This window comes from Pagrus major, chromosome 7 (genome assembly GCF_040436345.1).
Source record: "Pagrus major chromosome 7, Pma_NU_1.0".
NCBI classification, from domain to species: domain Eukaryota; kingdom Metazoa; phylum Chordata; class Actinopteri; order Spariformes; family Sparidae; genus Pagrus; species Pagrus major.
Window position 1 is genome coordinate 30218301 of NC_133221.1, and position 16645 is coordinate 30234945.

A 16645-nucleotide genomic window follows, 5' to 3' on the forward strand; every position below is an offset into this window, starting at 1 on the left:
CATTTTTTATCTCATGCATTCATCTTCCTTTTCGAAACCCAGCACCCACAATGCAATTTAGCCATTGTCTAACATCATTGGAAGAATTTCAGATTTCTTGCAGCTTCCTCTGGAGCCACAAGAGGCTTCAGATTACTTTTTTCACACAGATCTGTTTAACACACTTTAATGTGTAAAAGTTGAGTTGTCAGCTGAAATAAAATAGATGAAATATTTTACAAAAGGAAAATGGCAACCTTGAAACAAGTTTAATGATTCCATGTACACTGGTTTTGACACAGGTCCAGTTTGGGTAACCACAGGTTTTAAGTAGTCCTCTGAAGTGCTTCTGTTCCTTCTCCTTCCCCTCTGTCTTTGTGGGCACGGTCTCAGCCCGATGGTTTAGGGTTCTGCAACTCCCCTCCAGTTAGTTAGGACTGAAGAAGCCTCTTGGATGAGAGGTGAAACATCTTCAAGAAACTGAAACACATCCAGTTGCCTACGATACAGCACCTAGAAACAGTGCAACATGCAGTATGTGGTGTCTTGGCCTGACAGCGGGCTCAGTCCTCAGCTTCATTCTAATGTGTGATGGAGTCCTGCCACAAATTCCTGATAACACGGCTCTGAAACAAAGAGCATATGAGACTTTCTTAAAAAAGAGATGTGAATTAGTCGACTGATGTAATCAACAATTTCAACAAAGGAAATTATGTAGCTAGCCACAAACCTGTGTCTGGCTCAATAAATGAGTGTCTAATGAGGAAGTCCAAGACCACCATGGCACAGTTGGGTTTGAAGTCTTCAGTGGCCAACAGGTCCTTCACCTGAAACCAAGACAGAGCCATCACATAGTACCTCTCTCATATTTTCATCACATCTAAATCTCATTTTCTGTTCTTTTAATGTCAGAAAACTGTCATTTCAGCGATACTAACCTTATCTATGGGCAGGAGGTAGAATTCTTGCACCTCGTTATCCCCAACAATGGGCTTGAAATCCAGAGGCAGTTCCAAATCAAAGACAAACTGACTTTCTGCATATACCCCCTCTTCATCCTCATAGGTGTAGCTGCAAAATATACTGCATTAGTAAGTGATGGAATCTGGGACTTTTGTCTTTTTAATATTTATGTCCATCATAGTAACAAGGTTCCTGCAGAACAGAGGGTCACTGCCCATGAAAATGGCTCACCAGAGAACCTGAAGGGCAGATTCCCATCTCTTCCCCCATTCGCCTCAGCTAAAGACTGTGGTGCTTTCTAACAGATCACCAGTCCCAGTGCCCCTTTTCATTTTCACCCGTTTCTTAAAATGTAACTCTCTCCACGCTAAAAGTTAAATGTGACTCCTGTGCTGTCACATAATTAGCGTAAGAAGTCTTGAGTTATGGCCAAAAATGTGTTTTGTGAGTGACCTCTGACCACCAAATTCTAATCTGTTCATCCTTGAGTCCAAGTGGACATTTGGGGCAAATTTGAAGCAATTCCTTCCAGGTGTTCCTGAGATATTACGTTTAAAAGAATTGGATGGATGCATGTACATACGAACAACCTGAAAACATAATGCCCCAGGCCATGGCCGGCACATAGGCATAAAAACAACACTCAACTTTTTTTATTTTATAAAAGGCCTGATTCATTAAAACAGCCTGGTGGTTGTAGTTTTTAATCAAACAAGAGGAAATTGTGCATTTGTTGGAAACTATTTTCAGCTGCAGATTAATCCACATTTGGTGCTCTAGTGAGTATTTAGGGCAGCAAGACGGTGTGTGTGTTCATGGTAATGAAGGAACATGTCACTTTCTGCAACAATGTGGCACAGTGATTGTTTTTAATCATTTGTGAACAAAGGAACTCTGTGGTACAGAGTAATAAAATATGTATATCAAGCATTAGATGCCCACACAATACTTTTCACAATCAGATCCATTCACAATAAATCACAAGATGTCTCCTTTAAAGGTGTAATTTGTAAAATATGGCCATAATCTCAAGGGAAGCTTCATATGTCTTCAAATATAAAGGCAACATATCTCCAGAGTAACTGACAACTACAGCTCTTTGCTAGCTATCCTCGGCTGTAGCTAGCTACGGTTAGCTAATTAGCTCAGTTAGCTGTGGAGCCAGTGGCCCTTTTAGCTCAGATGTCTGAACACGGCTAGACACCAGACTGGGACTGAACACAGCCTCCCAGAACAACAGATGTCAGTTTGACGAAGAGGATACAGTACAGAGGTGATTTACAATGGCTCTGACCAGGACTATGACTCAGAGGATGAGAAGACCCGACAGGTGGGGACAGCAGAGGCATGAAGTGGCAGAGGAGACAGACAGTGGGGTATCAGCAGCAGGTGAAAACAATGTGTTGAGGCGAAATATATTCACATCTTACTCTGCTGAAGAGATTTCCTTTTCTTGACATTTTGTGAGTTTATTTTCTTTATTATGTTGGTATTATGAGACAGGATGGGCTGGGGCTAGCTGGTTAGCATGCTAACTTCAGCAGACATTTCTGCAACACAGTACAAAGACATCTTTAATACCGCTTTTCCACTGGTCAAAAATACAACTTAAACCTGCTAAGATTGGGTATTTGTGGGCAATGGGAATGTGTAAACTCTGCATTTACACCTGGGTCAATTGATTCTGCAGTAGACCTTGGCTAACTTCTGGTTTAGCCCCCGGCTAACTTGAAGGGGGATAAAATGATTTAATTGTGCGGCTCTTCTAACGTTATTGGACCAAATGGCTCAAATTATGACAGTGAAACGAGTCATTTCACAGGGGTTGTGACGCTCAAAAGAATCTATCCACTGTTTTACATACGCCTCTTTCACAATGGCTCTACTGTTGTTTTCTCTTCTGTTACAACTGTTTCCAGCACATCCGTGACATGAAACATGATGTCAGTGACGTACAATGTGACACTTCAGATAAAAATCAGACGGGCTGCACATAGCATTTACACTGTTGTTTCTTCATATTCAGTTGATAACGTTAGTTTAATTTTTGAATGTTTTAAACTTAATTCTGACCATATTTTGCACATAGCCTCTTTATCTCCAAAAGATTGTTTTTTTGATGAGTGGTGGTGTTAAGCTCACCTTACTGTGTTCACAGGACAAGCCTTCTCAGCAATGGCTGCTGGGATACAAGCTTCCTCCTGACATTCTTTGACCAGAGTTTGTTTGATGCTGGCACCTGCAGCCAGACCCCCTGCTGCCTTACAAGGTACAAAACAGAAGCATTTTTTGTTTGTACAGCTCTGAATTTTAAGAACTTTGAATTTAAATGTTGAACTATTTTGACTGTTTGCTGAATCTACTCAGGCAGCATGTGTAGACAGTGTCAGTTAAAGTTTATACTCACCACATTGTCCAGAAGTCCAGGATATGTCTGCTTAGTAAGGGAGCGCCGTGCCAGCCACATGCTGACCTCCCCACTGCTACTGACAGTGTAACCATTAAGATGGACTCCATACCGCTTCACCCCAAAAAGACCTGCAGTGTCGCGGCACAGTCAGCTCAGTATACACTTATATTGATCAAACTATACATGGCGCTCTCACTGTGTGCCAAAACTTACATGTGGCAGCTCTCTCCATCCACATCAGAGGAGGGTCAGAGAATTTTGGCATCACGCTGTATTTCTGAAAGATAAAGAATGCTTCAAAATGACTGTGATAGATGTGCTTTTATTGAGAACATGTAGGGTAATATTGTTTATTAGGATGCAAATTTTGCTGTTCTGTTGGACAGTCCAGTATGAGATGGAAGATCCAACTGATTACAAAGAATATCCCTGGAAGATTTCATGGTGTCTTGTCTACTATTTTTTAGATCATCTGCCACTGACTGACAGACTGACTGAATCTAGCAGGAGAGAGAAGGCCAAGAATCATCCACAGGGGACTGTGAAGATCTGCACAAATTGCAAACTGCTGCTCAGCTGCTCAGAGCTGGTCAGGTTGGGTGAAGAGCCAGACTGTCTGGAGGAATAAACACCCAGAGTCACATCAGATTCTGCTTTTGTCTGGATGAAAGGGAGGGAGGAGAGCTCAGAGATTACTTTTTAAGTGGATTTATCCTCACTGCCATTAATCAATCTGAGATGACCTCCATTGTCGGGTGGGTGTGTTCTGTCATGTTGACTGCTGACTGGAGCTGGTGTGCTTTACTTCATTATATTACAGAGAGCAGAGGGGTGAAAGAAGAGAGAGAACCAGAGTCTCTGGTGAGTGCTGAGTTCAATGAGAGGTTGACCTGATTTGAAACATCCAGACACCAGCTTATGGCTAATGTACAGTACAGTAATCTGGCTGTTTGGAGCGAACAAACACTTGAGTTAAGTAAATAAACACAAATTATCCTGCAGTTAGGGATGTAACGGTTACCGGTGTCACGGTAAACCATGGTAAAATTCCCGACGGTGAAGGTTACCATTTAAGTTTTAATTACCATGGTAACCGCCGCGGTCGATAACCACAGTGTGGAAAACTCGCGAGATACTTTATCCAAGTCTCCCCCCACGCAGGCGCAGCGTGCAACGTCGCTTGTTATGTAGTGAAGAAGACATGGCGGAGGGAGGACGTGATAGTAGCGGCCCTCAAGGCATTTTTCCGAAGTCTTGGCGTATTTTGGTTATTATGATAATGCTCAGGGACAGCTGGTCGAGGATGGCAGCCCTGTCTGCAGGAGCTGCAAGAAGAAAGTCGTTGCGAGGGGCGGCAACACATCCAATTTACTTACTCATTTGCACGACCATCACCCTCAACTGTTAAGTGAATGCAAGGTAAATTAACCTTAAGCTCAGGTGCATGATGTGTGTGTATGTCGAGTTTTCTCTGTCTAATTTGCTGTTGTCACTAATGTAAACTGACCAGATAGTGGTATAACTGAACGAAGTTGATCCGTGATTTGACACGTTATCTGAACCGCTTATTAATTGTAGATTTCACTTTTTAAAGTCGACCTAATAATTCCACAGATATTGATGCAGAGCTGCAGTGAGGAGGATTTGAGACAAACACGTACTGGGTGGACTGAGTTAGTGAATGCAAACTGACTGAGATGCCTGACTTTCATCTCAGCTCCGTTCACCGGAGCAGCGTCTACCTGTGGCTCAGCAGCCATTTGACCAATCAGATTGACCGAGTCCATTGACAACACAAGAGCAAGCAGACAGAGACAGACAGCCAATATATATATAAGTAATATCAGAAATATATAATACCTGTGGATTATTTGTAGAATAGACTATATATAAAGAATAATATACAATGGTGAATATAACAAGTGTCTAGATAGAGATAAGAGCCAAAATAGAGTATTCATAATTAATTTAACAATAATCCTTTTTGTTTTGATCTAAAAAATTATTCAACCTGTTTCTCACAAAAGTGATATGATCTAGATTGTGAGTTTTGTGATCTGTTGGTTGCATCCTTAGTATTAAGTAACAATGACAGTAATAATTAATAGTGACATTTTCTATTCATTTTTTTCACAGAGAGGGTCTGCTGGCCAATCGAGTGCTACTGCCAGTACATCTCATTCTACCTCTGTAACGCAGACATTACAGGACGCTTTCAAAAACAGGCTGCTTATACCCTAAGCCTTTTAATATATAATACATCTATTTAAATATAAATCTTGGTGAAATTATTTCAATTTATCAGTGTATCAGTGTTTTTTCAACATTTTGAAGACATTTTAAGAATACCGCGGTATACCGATAACCGTGATAATTTTGGTCACTATTACCGTGGTGTGAAATTTTCATGCCGTTACATCCCTACCTGCAGTCAAACTCGCATGAGTAATGCATCTGTGGTGGTAAACACACCATTAAACAACCACCACTGCTGCATAGCATAGCAACAGGGGATTTACCTGCCTGGGCCCCCTGACAGGTAAATGGTCAATGTCATATCCACAGTAAATTAAAAACAGTATCAGACAAAGCCAAAGTCCAACAACACTTGTAATAGCCAAGCTCAAATAGGCGTATGAGTGCTTGTCCTGAGTATCTCACCTCATCTCTCCATCCTTTAAGGCAGGGTAGGGAGCCCTCTTGTCTCAGAGGCTGTAGGACCGCGCCCACAGCCTCGGATCTCTTCTCATATGAGTCCAGACTGTGACACAGTGACACTGCGCCATCGTGCGGCGGACTGAACACCTCTGGATACCGTCCCAACAGTGCAGCTACATGGGGAGGAATCCAACCTACGTGCGCTTCGCCTATCTTAAACCTAAGGCAGTTCTCACGACCGGAGCCTGTGGAAACAAGTGGGATGGGATTACTTTAAAAACAGCACAATGTCGACTTAGTTACATGTTACCACACTGTCAGCCGCCTACCTGGTAAATAAAAGTTATTCATTCGGCGGAGGAGTTGCAGCACTCTTTCTGACCAGGCAGAGTTGGCCATTTTAAATTAAAATATGTCAACCGGCCACTACTCGTCGTCTTACATTCACACTGCACGTGACCACAGGAACTGGGCGGATAATACCGTCACAAATGAAAACAACAAACTACATTTTCACAAGACTTCATCATTCATTGGTAAATACGTCATAACACCATGTCCTTATCGCAGACTGATGAACTACACCAGATTCCTCACAGCAGCTAGTACTGATGCGCATGCGCGTCTTCTTCTTCTTCTTCTTCTTCTTCTTCTTCTTCTTCTTCTTCTTCTTCTCTAGTTCAATGGCGGATCTCAAACCAATTTGCATGCCGCGACCTACTGTGCCGGAGTGTATGTGGGAGATTTGTCCCTGAGAATATCCTGTAAGGCAGCGCTTCCTCTAAACTTTGACACAATTATTGCCTTAATTATCTATCTATCTATCTATCTATCTATCTATCTATCTATCTATCTATCTATCTATCTATCTATCTATCTATCTATTTGACAATTTCCATAAGTTGTATTTTTCATATTTTATTGCTAACTATTCCATTTTCCCACCATAAAAGTCTATATCCTGTTTCAAACAGCACCCTCATGTAGTCACTGGTTAACGCAGCGAACCTGGCTTTATCCATAGGATCATCTAAATGGTTATGAATGAGAAACTCCAACAACATATAGAATATTTCAGTCAGTAAAGGAGTGCATAGTAAAGGCACAATGTAGGCTATTAATGTATTGCACGTATTGCACAGGAGCTCATTCTCATTTGTTTCATCAGCTATGGTCCCTAGGATGTGCATTAACCATTGACCAAGACAAATTCATTGATAGGCTAACTTGTAGATGCACATCTTTAGAACTGAAGGGCAACCTTTTTGAAAGCAAAACCAAACAAACAAACAAAATGTAGTTGCAAACGGTGATTGTGGGATCAAACCTTTATTGGCAGAAACTAGTAGTTCTAGTGCATTTACTGTACGTATACATTTTGAACAGTGTATTGAACTTTAACAGCCAAATGATGAAAAGTTCAGACCAACTACATGGGCCTACTTCTATAATGATATAATGAGATATACAGTTCCAACAAAAAAAACAAGACTCAAACCTGTATTCTCATGTAACTTTAAAACCATTTTTAAGATAGCAACACCATGAACAACAGTTATTAAATGAGGACTAAGAACAAATGTGTGTTGTTATTCTTGTTTGAACAGTAGGTGGCGACTCGTGCCTTAAATATTGGTGCATGGTTCGCAAATAGATACGAAGAAGAAGAAGAAGAAGAATGATAGTGGAGAGGCATGAAGCTATTAAGTGAACTTAATGTATTGTCGTGAAGATGACATTAAATGTATTACACGGGAGTCTCCAACGTGTTTAAGAAGCTGGCGGCCTTGCTGTGTTTAAAATACAACGCTAAAGGAAACCGCTGCCAGCTACAGGGATGTGTTAGCTGCACTCTCCTCTGAGCTAGCTTACATGTCCACATAAAGCCAGCCCAGTGACAGACCCTCACGGTTTCTCCACAAGACGAGGCGACATAAATCGGCTAACGACGGCTTTTTAATTGAGACCGAAAGGTAAGATTGAATCAATATTTCTAGAGCCCTGTGCCTGCTTTCTGCCGTAGCCCCATCACGTAAAGACCACCACCATTAAAGACATTCCTAAGTAGGGTATACCCTGACGTTAGCTAACGTTAGCACCCAGTATGCAGTGTTTGAGTTCAGGTTTTAAAATGATCTCATTATCATCATCATTACAGTTATTCATGTCAGAATGGTCCATTCTGTCGTTCCGTATTACAAATGTGTTTCACAATTGTGCCCATTTCTAAAAATCCTTTCAGGAATCCTTTCAGGAAAATGTTTGGTTTCCTCAGATTTCCTCAGCCCTGTCAGAAATCTGTTTTTGTTCTACTGGTTCCAATATATGGAGTCCCATACATTTATAAAACTCCTCTAGGAAATCAGTCGTTTTCTTTTGGTACCAATAAAATCTCATAGGGTTCCTATAAAGTTCTTAAAAGACTTTATATCCCCTATATCAGAAATTTAAATTTTACTTGACCATGATGGATTATTGGAAAATCATGTTAAGGCAGTGCACTACAGATAGCCAGCAGAGCCGATTCACTGTCAAAGGAAGAAGCAGTCATCGGTTATGTGGCCTGCACCACTTTATAACACTTTGTATTAGTGTAACGGTAACGGTTTTCAATTTGACAAATGGAAATACACCCTGTTCTTGTGATGACTCAAGCTTCTCCAATTTTATTGAAGAATATCAGTAACATTGAGTTTCCCTCTCTGCTGTCACGAGGCTCCATTTGTCCCAATGGCTTCATCTGAGGTCAGCACCATGCAGGAAATGAGTGAGGTTGTGATCGTCACCATCCCAGACCAAGCAGCCGAGGACCTTCCCTCTGTGGTCGAGGAGGATAAAGCAGTGCTAGTGACTGCAGAGCTGACCTCTCAGTCGGGGTAATGTATACACAAACTTTTAATGAGATTGCCCTATTGTTCAGTTTTCTAAATTGAAACAAAGAAAACTGTGTGCTTTCTCATATGGTTTCCAGGGAGGACATGCTCACAGTAGCATCAGTGGAAGCTGAAGCTGAGACCAGCAGAACAGATTCACTGTCAAAGGAAGAAGCAGTCATTGGTAATGTGACACCACTGCACCACTTTATTACACTTTATATTAATGGGACAGTTCAGCAACAGTTTAGTAGAGTGCATCATTTTTGCTTTTATCCTTTTTTCCAAACTATGTCCAAACTACTATTTTTACATATTTTTTGGTTTGTATGATCAGATGAAAGAATTGAAAATGGACGTATGAGGGTGTTTCTGTCTCCATCTCTGCAGTGAAGTTGACAGAAGAGGTCGATGTGGAAGCTGACGTCTTCTACCCAATCACCTGTGGAGATGCCAAAGCCACGCTGGTCTGGAAGAAATTTGTTTGCCCCGGGATCAATGTAAAATGTGTCCAGGTATGCACTGTCATTTTGAAACATTAGAGTCTGTGTAAAATCAAATTTATGAACACATTTGAGGGACAGTTCACCCAAAAATGAAAATTCAATCATTATCTACTCACCCCAAAGCTGATGGAAAGTTGTGTGAAGTTTCATAGTCCAAAATACATTTCTGGAGCTTCACAGCAAAACAGGTGTTGCAGCATTCTCCTAAACAACTGAAGTAGCTGGGGACTTCTTTTAAAATGTAAAAAATAAACAACCCAAAACAAGATGATTCCATACAGTTTGTGAGACATAATTCAAGTCTTCGGAATCCAAAAATTGATTTGAATCCTTATTTACACCCTTTTTAAAGCCAAAATTGTCACACAAAGCTAAAATGCATGAGGTTGAGTAGATAATACAGACTTCACTTTCTCTTTTTGGGTGAACCTATCCTTTAATGTGATATTGATGTGGACCATTAACAGCTCATTACGGTTTATCTCTTCCTCTCTGATCAGTTCAACGAGCAGCTTATCAGCCCGAAGGAGTTTGTGTGTTTAGCAGGGAAATCCACCCTGAAGGACTGGAAGAGAGCCATCCGCCTCAATGGCACCATGCTCAGGTCTGGACCTCGCAAACACACAGTGCTTGTTACTTGGTTTAATTGGATACAAACCCCACAGCCTCCCTTTTATGCAACCAAATCTTAATTTATGTCATTGTATGTTTCATGAAAAACCAAACATCTTTAAGAAAAATCAAGTTTATCACCCATTTTCAGGACACTCTTGTTTGTGTGTAGTTATTTTTTATTTGTGTGTCATGCCAATATCTGGCACATCCCACACGGGACTACAAGAGACCATCGCAATACCAAACATATGTCATCTTCCGGTTTACAAATATCAGCAAAAATAAATGAACACATTAACAATAAATTAAATGAAAGAATACTGTATCACCAATTTCCTGCAGGGAAATAAAGAAAAAGAAAAACAATGACAATCACACATGAAATCACACATTTCAGATGCATTCTACAATATAAAGACATTTCTACAGTTTATCTTGAAAAAGAGCTTTTTTTCTCATATGCTTTGCTCTCTTCAGGTAACTAGCTAATTTACATTTACATTTAGCAGATGCTTTTGTCCAAAGCCACTTACGGTAATTCATACACTGATGGTGGTGGTGGCTGCCAGCACATCAGGAGCAGTTTGGGGCTCAGTATCTTGCCCAATCGAACCAATGACCTCCCGACAACAAGACGCTGGCTCTACCCCTGGGCCACAGCCGCCCCGCCACAGCTAATCTAAACTGTTCCTATGTAAATAGACAGCTTAATCTTTGTGGGTCATCCATATGTATCATCCTCTCATTCACCACCACATTGTGAGTCAGGCTGATTACATTTCTGCAACTGGATTTAATTTAATTGAAAAAAAAATCTAGCCTCATTCTGCATCATGTCCATAATGGTTAATGGCTAATGGTTTTGGATACAGGGCAGAGACAAACAAAAATTGAATTAGGTTGTACACATGAAATATTTTCTATTTCCGTAGATCTGTCTTTCCTTAAACACATGTGATTCCATCGTCTTTGTTCCTTTCAGTAGTTGATGTGCAGGTAACAAATGTGCCTCAGGATGGCACTGTTCCATCAGACACTGTGGTCAGTAAACACAAGTAGTGTATTATAATGTTGTCTAAAGGCATCGATCATTTGTCATTTCACAGGAAGATCATGGACTCGGGTGAACTGGACTTTTACCAGCACACAAAGGTCTGCTCCAACACCTGCCGCAGCACTAAGATCGACCTGGTGGGAACCAAAGTGTCCATCAGCAGTGACCAGTCTGCTGAACTGGTTCCTGCCACCCCCTCATCAGCTGATTGTAAGTTCTACAGTCTCAGCCATTGTACTAGTTTGATCTCAGTGCTGATCTGTTACAGGACGCAGCACTGAAACTGTGTTAATGAGGGAATCAGCCAGATCCATTCTTGGCTGATGCGGGTCAGCCCTGCCCCGGCGCTGCCCCTTTGAGGGACATAAAGTAGGAGAGACCAGGGAGTGCTGGTGTGTGTTTGAGAGGAGGATATAAGTTTATTGACTTTTTAAAAGATATCCCTACACAATAAGTCTACTCTCTATATTGGGTATTTATCAAGAGAGATTATAGAGTTTGAAATCTAGCATTCAAAGTGACCAGGCATGGCACTTCTATTAGTTATGGAATTCTGACTCTTCTAGTTGTCATGATTCATGAATGTATTTTATGTAACTAGTGCTTAGTCTGTTTAGCTCAGTGTTAAGACATGATGGGAATTACTTATAACGTGCTAACAGAAATTAGCATTGTGACAGTGATAAAATTATCTTACAAACGATCCATTTTTCTTCACGTTTTACAAAAAACTCCATATGTGCTTATACTCAAAGGTATATACAGTATTTTATATGCTCTGTGGAAACAAACTAATAAGTGTTGACATAACATTGTTAACACTCCGCTCTGATAGCCTGATAACACCATGTTAGCATGGATTGGTTCAGCTTTGTTTGAAGAGCAGGGTCAGTGGAAACAAAGGGAGAGCGATGGGAGAGGAAATGAGATATTGTCTGGATGGGAAACCTTCTGAACTACCATTAAAGTCTGCACTGTGACTCAGAATGAACACAGAAACAGATTGAGATAAGGTGTCAGAGTCCAAGTCTAGCGATGTGGTTTAATGACAGTTGTTAACTGTTTGTGTCGTAGTGAATGGAGCAGCAGCCTCTTTTTCAGAAGTGGCAGAGGAAACCTCAGAGTGGGTCACAGCCATCGGAGGTGAGCACATTTACCACCATGTGGGAGAAAGATATTGAGTGGAGTGTTGTTGTACGCTTTATGATGTATGTGTGTGTTCATTGCGTGTGCGTGTCCAGAGGACTCTGTGGCGTTCTGGCGCGCGTTGAAGGAGGCAGGGCTGCTGGAGGAGGTGGTGGAGGACTTCCAGAAGGAGCTGCAGGAGGTGCTGAAGGGGCTGCAGGAGAGAGTGTGTGACCCACCACTACAGGTCAAAGGTTAGAACCCCACAGACACTGGCAGAGGTTGGTCAGGTTAACAACTAAATAAATAAATAAATACATTAAATAAAATAAAAAAATTAATATATATATATGAGTTACAGTTTGTAATGGCTTGGTTTGCTGCATACTAGATGATGTTAATCTTGTTCCGTCTGTCTGGACAAAATATTAATCTTAGTTCCTTATCTCAATACACATTATTTTCATAGTTTCAAACTTTTCTGAACTAATTTCTGACATCACGAATTTAGTAAACCATGAGCCACTCAGCCATACCAGGTTTTGAAAAGCAGTGCACTGGTCTAATATTGCACTCCTATAACACTGTTGGACTCATAATGGACAGTTTAAAGACACATGAAAAAAATTGATAATAGCAGAACCAAAGATATCGCCTTTTTTGTTCCAAGCATTCTTCTTCATTTTAAAACCTGGTGCCTACATTACCCACAATGCAACTGAGCCACTGAGCGACATCACTGGGGCGAATTAATCAGATTACATGCAGCTTCCTCTGGAGCCACAAAAGGCTTCATATGACTTTTTTCACATATGCAGTAGTACTCCTTAAGACCTGTAAACACACCTCAATGTGTAAAATTGGTGGAGTTACCCTTTAAGTGACATCACTTAAGGGAATTTGTCAGGCTACAGGCAGCTTCCTCTGGAGACAATAAAGGCTTAATATCCCAACCCTTAATATCACAAGCTGTTTCACCTATGCAGTAGTTCTCCACTGGAAAAACTCTGATGTGATGAATTAGTGGATTACTGTGTGTGTCCCATTCAACATTTATTGTTTGTTTTTCAGACGCTGTTTTGCTCAACAATATTGTGCAGAACTTTGGGATGTTGGACCTCGTGAAGAAGGTTCTGGCCAGTCATAAGAGCCAGATGGACCGTTACAGAGAGCAGTACACTCGCAGCCTCGCTGGTCAGTCCAATAATCCTCAATGCCTTTTGAGGCTTGAAACTATACCCTGCACTCTGTATGAAGAGGTTAAGAAAAGTCTTAGTGTGTTTGTACATATTGATGAGGTTTTGTTTCCTTCTGCAGCTCTGGAGCAGCAGTGTGACGAGCACAGGAAGCGAGCCAAAGAGCTGAAGAGCAAATCCCAGCACCTCAACAACGTCCTGATGACTCTGACCCCAGTCCCTGCAGCCCCTGCGCCCAAGCGCCCCCGTTTGACACGCGCCGTTTCTGGCCCAGCTGCAGTCAACGCTGCTCCCACCCAGATCACTCTGCCCCTCAACCAGCTGACCAGCTTGCCGCTGGGCAAGGTTTTGACCATGGCAGGAGGCCAGGCCGGCACCAACCTGGGCGGGTACACCCTCCTGACCTCCTCGCTCTCTGGGTCGGAGCTGGCAGCCGACGCCTCTAACCTGACTGTGTTGTCCGCAGCGGCGGGTCAGGAGGGCGCAGCCGGTACCGGCGGCTCCACGGCCTTCGTTAAGGTGGTTGGTCCTCAGTTCCAGCTGGTGACGCTACCGGCCACGATGCAGAGCTTGGCCACTGCACAAGGCACGGCTATACAACAGCAGGTCGGCACCATCAGTGTGGTGGACACCTTGGCAACTACTGCAGACGATTCACAAGAGGAAGGCCAAGCTGATGGTGATGATGGAGGTCAGCCAGGGCAGGTTAAAGAGGAAGATGGGGAGCAGCCAGCCAAGTAGCAGCGAGACAAAAGACAGCTGTTCTCTCCCCTGACTCCCAGCTTATAATCGCCTTCATGTCATCGTTTTAGACCCTGGACTGAATGTGCATTTTCTGTGATGGCTGACAACTCGTCCACATTTACATTTTTACAGACCATTGCATCCATTTTTTGGTCATTTAACACAACACACCAGCCTTCCTTGAACTTAGATGTCCTTCGACTTTCAAGACCCCCCCGGGTCTATATTAGTTCAGGAGTGTGTATTTCAGTACTGATTTCACTGTAAATATGTTTTTGTACCTAATATATTTGATACAGCTACTTCTGTAGGGATTTATTCCATGTAGGCTGGAATAAGGAGAGTTGTTCAGTTTGGTAATAAATGCTCAGTTTTCAAGAAGAAATTGTGCATCATTACATGTTGTAAATGTTGCTGCTGCAGGACCGTCATTGGGGACTAAGCGGTGATGGTAAAGGGACAGCTACGACACCAGCCAAACATTCCAACAGGTTGCTGTAGTCGTGGAAAACAAATATCACTAAGCAACATTTAACTCTTACAACGGCTACTTCTATAACTACCTTCTAACACTTGACGAACAGACAAACCAGATTTCTCCCACAGTAGACTCTTGTGCTACAACATCAGGTAGTGTTGAGATAGAATCCTGCATGCACAGTGTAGAGCTTCTTCTTCTTCTTTTTTTTTTAATGCTGTCGCTGTCCCTTCAACCATTGCTGCTTAAAGTTCCTACTGCAACTGAGCAAACAGCTACAAAGTCTGCAGCTGAATGGGATAATAAGTACAGGACACTCTGTAGTCTCCCTGTAGACTGGGGTTTGTGTCCCACTTGGAAGATGTTGTTCTGTTCACTTATTATTACACTCAGTTCTGGTTTTGTTTTTTAAATTCAGTTGTCTGTCACTGTTTGGTTGGTTTGGTTTAGGAAAAGATGGTTTGTGTTAAAACAGACCCTTTCACAATGTTGAACACGTGTTGGAAACTTTCATCAGCAGCTCACTGTCTTCATCAGATGCAGTTTGCTCAGTTCTCGTGGAAGTGTGTCATCACATGACAGTTACTGACACACCAAATTCATTAATATGAAAAAAAGAGGAGAATAAAGGACCAATGTTTTGTCCCTGACATACATTAATATGGTGTTTTTTCTCTTCAATCATATTGACCAGGGAGCATGTGTGGTATAAACATTTCCCATGTAGAGAGTATATCACATAAAGTTAAAATGAGTGGTCAGTTTTGCATACTGTACGTCTGTGTGTCCATCAGAACCACTGAAGTGTTAACTAACCCTGGTGTGCAGTGTGTCACTTTGTGTGTAGTTTGATTCAACAGCAAATGATTTATGAATCTGCACCATGTGACCAAAGTATTACCTGTGGAAAAAAAAAAGAAAATAGGTCTTAAAGGAACAGTTCACCCAAAAATTAAAATTCAGTCATGATCTACTCTCTCCCATGTTGATGGAAAGTTGGGTGAAGTTTTGAAGTCCACAGAACATTTCTGGAGCTTCACAGCAAAATGCGGGAAACACATTGAGGCAACTATGAAGCCTTTGGTAGATATTCTCTATTTAGCGAACTGTTTGACTAACTTTACTTGGCGTACCTGTTATTGGCCACAAGGAGGCGCCACAGTATTATTGTTCAGAGAGTTTTATTGGCCAGACGTCTTCTGACTCATTTGTTTCTGCAGCAGTCATATGCTTTACACTTGTGACATGTCTTATCTCAGGAAGATTGTATGCCTATTAGATGTTCTTTGCGCACTAACGAAGTTGGTTTTGAAGTAGTAGAACAATTTATATTTATATTGATATACACCAACTAAAGTGAACTATCATTTTGGCGTTGCTGGGTAGGCCTGTAATTATGAAAAGCTGTATGACAGGAACGGAAACAGTAATCAATGCAAGATGAGCCTCACATTTTAATTCTGCATTTGCTTCGGCTATATGGCCTAAAGCTCGAACTGACTGTCATAGTCAACCTGATTTGTTTCAGAATTTCTATCGTTTTCTAAAATGATGTCCAAACTCACAGCAGATGAAATCAGTTTGTCAGTTCTGATAAATATTGGTTTCAAATAATAAAATATTTTCCTATAGCCTTTTATTCATTTTACTAAAATCTCTCCTTTTACATTTGCTCATACAAGCCTGCCTCTAGGCCTCATAGGACACAATTACAATGTAAATCAATTTTAGAGTTAAAGTTGAAAATGTATTTAAAGTGCCTCACCATCAGTGTTATTCATTTATGCCGAATTAAAGAGCGTGTCCTCAAATTTTCTAAAACACATTTAGCCAAGTCAACTCTACATATGAGGCTGTCGATGACTAAGAAAATGTAAAATTGCAAGAATTCTGAATGGAGTTTGGCACGGATGGAACGGAACACACTGAGGCTGAAATCAGTTGCACAAGTAGCCTAAGACTTCTTTTGAACTTGTTTGACGAACAAGAACGTGTTTTATTCATGGTTTTATTAAACAAGCATCCTTTATTGAATGACAGACAC

At 41.4% G+C, this 16645-nt stretch overlaps 2 protein-coding genes across 2 annotated transcripts; one reads left to right on the forward strand and one right to left on the reverse strand.

Annotated features, from left to right (window-relative positions):
• Positions 1-150: 150 nt before the first annotated feature.
• Positions 151-6574, reverse strand: tpk2 (thiamin pyrophosphokinase 2). Its single transcript, XM_073470447.1, has 8 exons — positions 6340-6574; positions 6014-6255; positions 3566-3629; positions 3350-3480; positions 3085-3203; positions 918-1050; positions 710-806; positions 151-605 (listed from the first exon to the last, which is right to left on the reverse strand). Exons 1-8 carry the CDS (start codon positions 6407-6409, stop codon positions 556-558), a joined length of 906 nt encoding a protein of 301 aa, XP_073326548.1. The 5' UTR covers positions 6410-6574; the 3' UTR covers positions 151-555.
• Positions 6575-7648: 1074 nt separating this feature from the next.
• gmeb2 (glucocorticoid modulatory element binding protein 2) lies at positions 7649-15251 on the forward strand. Its single transcript, XM_073471064.1, has 10 exons — positions 7649-7983; positions 8726-8886; positions 8982-9067; positions 9274-9398; positions 9890-9993; positions 11111-11268; positions 12133-12201; positions 12300-12437; positions 13255-13377; positions 13501-15251. The coding sequence occupies exons 2-10, from the start codon at positions 8741-8743 to the stop codon at positions 14118-14120; spliced, it is 1569 nt and encodes a 522-aa protein (XP_073327165.1). The 5' UTR covers positions 7649-7983; positions 8726-8740; the 3' UTR covers positions 14121-15251.
• The last annotated feature ends 1394 nt before the right edge of the window (positions 15252-16645 follow it).

Coding starts and splice junctions, on each gene's coding strand:
- tpk2 (XM_073470447.1), bottom strand. CDS start 6,409: ATGGCCAACTCTGCCTGGTCAGAAAGAGTGCTGCAACTCCTCCGCCGA. Junction 3,481..3,565: donor GATGGAGAGAGCTGCCACAT/GTAAGTTTTGGC, acceptor GCGACACTGCAG/GTCTTTTTGGGGTGAAGCGG. Junction 3,204..3,349: donor CTGGACTTCTGGACAATGTG/GTGAGTATAAAC, acceptor GTACCTTGTAAG/GCAGCAGGGGGTCTGGCTGC.
- gmeb2 (XM_073471064.1), top strand. CDS start 8,741: ATGGCTTCATCTGAGGTCAGCACCATGCAGGAAATGAGTGAGGTTGTG. Junction 9,399..9,889: donor TCAATGTAAAATGTGTCCAG/GTATGCACTGTC, acceptor CTCTCTGATCAG/TTCAACGAGCAGCTTATCAG. Junction 12,438..13,254: donor CCCACCACTACAGGTCAAAG/GTTAGAACCCCA, acceptor TTTGTTTTTCAG/ACGCTGTTTTGCTCAACAAT.